The 4,330-nt window shown below is 35.9% G+C and overlaps 1 protein-coding gene across 1 annotated transcript in view; it reads left to right on the top strand.

Moving 5' to 3' along the window:
• The window catches only part of LOC106464520 (serine/threonine-protein kinase SBK1-like), a 32,116-nt gene extending 28,466 nt beyond the window's left edge, over nt 1–3,650 (top strand). Inside the window, exon 2 of the mRNA XM_022392256.1 lies at nt 2,552–3,650. Within this exon, the coding sequence (XP_022247964.1) occupies nt 2,589–3,650 (1,062 nt within the window). The 5' untranslated portion in view covers nt 2,552–2,588. The remainder of the gene's footprint in view (nt 1–2,551) is intronic.
• The last annotated feature ends 680 nt before the right edge of the window (nt 3,651–4,330 follow it).

The following is a 4,330-nucleotide window of genomic DNA, read 5'->3' as shown; positions in this document are numbered from 1 at the left end:
CCCCTCAGAGAATATAATTTTTCCTTGCTTTAATCTGTTGCCCGAAACGTTTTTCCCTAATTGCAAAGAACTCAGACCTCTCTCTCCTGAAGAGTGTCCTAGCTATAGCACAGAAATTAGTGAGTGTGTTTGATCAGTCTTACAAATCAAGTGATTTATTTCTCGAACGTTCAGTGGCATTAGTGAAGCACACTGAACGCAATGATAAGTGAAGGCCACTTCTACCGCAACGTTTGTAGGCATACAGGGGTAATCTGTTCCTGAAAATTCTGGAGATATTTCCAGTTATATTTTTTGTAAAGAAATACTGGAAATTTGATCACATTTTGAAGAAGATGCGAGATTAATTGTTAGTTTGGACTGTCGACAGCTTGTTGACGTCTTCTCCATGAGCCTAACTGATGTGCTTCTCAATTGTTGAAAAACAGCATGAACTGTACATCAGCTGTTGAAAGTGATGTGTTTCCCAAGTGTTGAAAAACAGCATGAACCGTATATCAGCTGTTGAAAGTGACGTGTTTCCCAATTGTTGAAAAACAGTGTGCACCTTGTATCAGCTGTTCAAGAAGTCCGCTAACAAGAAATAATCAATTCATGAAACTATAGAAAATTCTCCTTCTTCATATCTGTTGTTGTTGTTAATTTTGGGTATAATAACAAGAACACATCTTGAGAAATCGTAGGATGATCTCCCGATCACCAAAGTTACTTATATCCGTTATCCGTCGATATTAATGAAACAGTGTGACTGCAACAAATTGATTACAATCACACGTAAAATAAACAGTTGCAAGCTAGCTATATTTGTTATTTCCATATATACATATGTATACGTTGCTTGTCGCGATGCCTATAAGTACGGACTTGAACAAAGCAAATTATCATGTAAGAAAACCCTTGTTATTTATGTGTCTTCATTATTTTTAATTCTGTATTATTCATATTTGACTTAGGATAGCTATATTTGTTATTTCCATATATACATATGTATACGTTGCTTGTCGCGATGCCTATAAGTACGGACTTGAACAAAAGCAAATTATCATGTAAGAAAACCCTTGTTATTTATGTGTCTTCATTATTTTTAATTCTGTATTATTCATATTTGACTTAGGATTTAGATAGTTTGTTTCATTTGCATACTTTTTTCAGTACTTCTAATGAGTATTGCATGTTTTAACGTATTCAATGGAAAATAAGATAAAATACGGGGGGGGGAGGGGTATTATTATCCTAAGCTCACATTTCAAAGCATTTCTAATAAATATAATACACACGCGCATATATAAGGTACAAAGAAAGTCAACTACCGGAGCTGAAAACACGTTTATGACATCAGTATTACATATGATGAAATAATAGTACAACTTACTGATTACAGTTGCTTCTCAGTTCCAAGAAAATAATATTAACATAGTATAAAATTATAATGAAATACACACAATGTAAGCATACTATATATATATATATGTATGTACGTATGCATATGTATACGTGTATTTAAATATGCAAGTGAACATACACGCACATATATAAATGTATATTATATGTTTACTTAGATATAATTATTATTCTCTTTAGGAATATATGAAAATCGTGATACCATTGTTTGTAATTATTGTATTTTTTTATCAACAATATCTTTGTTATCTTGTGAAGCATGTAGCTGCACAATGGGCTGTCTTTGAGGAAACTACCACAACAATCAAACCCTTTGTCACTATAGCCCTCAAACTTACCACTGAGCCCTGACATGGGTAGGGGGTCTTGTCAACAAAACACTCTTCTCTGTACCTTATGGTGCTTTAATTTGTCAACATCACGTCAAGTTTAATTTGTCAACATCACGCCAAGTTTAATTTGTCAACATCGCGTCAAGTTTAATTTGTCAACATCACGTCAAGTTTAATTTGACAGCATCACGTCAAGTTTAATTTGACAGCATCACGTCAAGTTTAATTTGTCAACATCACGCCAAGTTTAATTTGACATCATCACGCCAAGTTTAATTTGACATAATCACGTCAAGTTTAATTTGTCAACATCACGTCAAGTTTAATTTGTCAACATCACGTCAAATTTAATTTGTCAACATCACGTAAAGTTTAATTTGACAACATCATGTCAAATTTAATTTGACAGCATCACGTCAAGTTTAATGTTTTTGAATTTGATATTTGAACTTTCTTGTAAAATATCAGTATTTATGCATTCTTAAAATAAACAAATTATGCTGAAATAAAATATACCAACAAATAGTTGGTTACTGAATAGTTGATTACAATAATATCGCTTGAAAGATCAAGGGGGAAAAAAAGTTCCTACTTGTACGAAATAAAATTATATTAAAAGATTTTATTATTAATAATAAACAGTAAACCGTTAAGCTATATATTCATGTTATTAATCTAAGAAAGACGTTAATCTCTTTATCCATGTTTAATAACAGTAACTTATAAATTAATAAACTAGATTTTTATCTTTAGTTAAAATAAGCAGTATTCTATTAAACTGGATTTTAAGAACATTTCTTTTCCCCTTTCTCACACAGTTCTCCAGGCCCTGAAAAATATTTGAACAAAACCGTGATGAATCCCAAGCGAACCTCAAGTATCCACAAGATCCGGGACATTCACTTGCAGAGGATAGACTTAAATGATCAGTATGATATTCTAAGAGAAATTGGTTCAGGAGATTACGGGAAGGTGGTGTTAGCTGTTTTAAGGGAGCGGCAAGAAGAAGTTGCTTTAAAGATTGTTCCCAAGGCAACCACATCCTCGAAAGATTTCCAAATAGAGTTTCATTATAGCTATTTCCTTTCCCCACATATAAACATTCTTAATACTTATGACGTGGCCTTCGAAACAACAGACTACTATATCTTTGCCCAAGAGGTGGCGCCCTCTGGAGACCTGTGGCAAGTAATTGAAAAGCAGAACGGCATGGAAGAGAATGACGTAAAACTCGTGGTTAAACAGGTGACGTCAGCGCTTGAGTTCATGCATAGCAAAGATTTGGTTCATAGGGACGTTAGAGCAGAAAATGTCTTAATATTCCAGACGAACTTTACCAAAGTTAAACTAACCGACTTCGGACTAACTCGGCGGGCTGGGACACTGGTGAAAAAGCGCACCCGTTCCCTACCCACTTGTCCGCCAGAGATTTGGGAGACAGTTCACATGGAGGGTTATAACGTTGAAATCGGTTCCGATGTGTGGCAGATGGGCATGCTCATCTTTGCGGCTCTCTTTGCCAACTTTCCTTGGCAAAAAGCTGACATTACAGATCCTGATTTCAGAGTATTTATGCAATGGCAAAAAAGGAAGACCACCAGAATTCCAAAAAAGTTCAAAATATTCACGCCTCGATTGCTGAGACTCTACCGACGACTGATGGACGCCAAACCGTCAAAACGCTACGAAATAACGGAAGTATACAAGTACGTGGGAGATAAATGGTTAGTCCCTCGAAGTTCACGGACGAGTAACGTAAGCAAAACTCCTGAACCTTCTGACCATAGCGAAGTGAGAGAAGAAACACTGGAAGAGATTTTGTCGAATTTCGGACTGAAAGACCATGTAAACAAAGACGATAAGGAGCAGCGAGTCTACGATTGGATACTGTCCAGTACAAAAGACAAAGGTAGTTAATTTGTAGTTAACCTTTCGAACACTGCTGTTGTGAGGGAGACTCATTCAGAACTCTCACGTGGTACAAAAATATTTCACGATAAGGTTTGAATATTTCATGAAGCACTGAGAAAATGCAAAGTGTTAACAGAGCTTCGTTGTTTGTTTTGGTCATGAAGCACTGAGAAAATGCAAAGCGTTAACAGAGCTTCGTATTTTGTTTTGGCCATGAAGCACTGAGAAAATGCAAAATGTTAACAGAGCTTCGTGGTTTGTTTTGGTCATGAAACACTGAGAAAATGCAAAGTGTTAACAGAGCTTCGTATTTTGTTTTGGCCATGAAGCACTGAGAAAATGCAAAATGTTAACAGAGCTTCGTGGTTTGTTTTGGCCATGAAGCACTGAGAAAATGCAAAGCGTTAACAGAGCTTCGTGGTTTGTTTTGGCCATGAAGCACTGGGAAAATGCAAAGCGTTAGTTAACAAAGCTTCGTGGTTTGTTTTGGCCATGAAACACTGAGAAAATGCAAAGTGTTAACGGAGCTTCGTGGTTTGTTTTGGCCATAAAGCACTGGGAAAGTGCAAAGCGTTAACAAAGCTTCGTATTTTGTTTTGGCCATGAAGCACTGAGAAAATGCAAAATGTTAACAGAGCTTCGTTGTTTGTTTTTGTCATGAAGCACTGAGAAAATGCAAAATGTTA

This window comes from Limulus polyphemus, unplaced genomic scaffold (assembly GCF_000517525.1).
Source record: "Limulus polyphemus unplaced genomic scaffold, Limulus_polyphemus-2.1.2 Scaffold1675, whole genome shotgun sequence".
Lineage (NCBI taxonomy): Eukaryota > Metazoa > Arthropoda > Merostomata > Xiphosura > Limulidae > Limulus > Limulus polyphemus.
The sequence above is the reverse complement of the archived record's forward strand: the minus strand, read 5'-3'. Positions and strand labels throughout refer to the sequence as shown.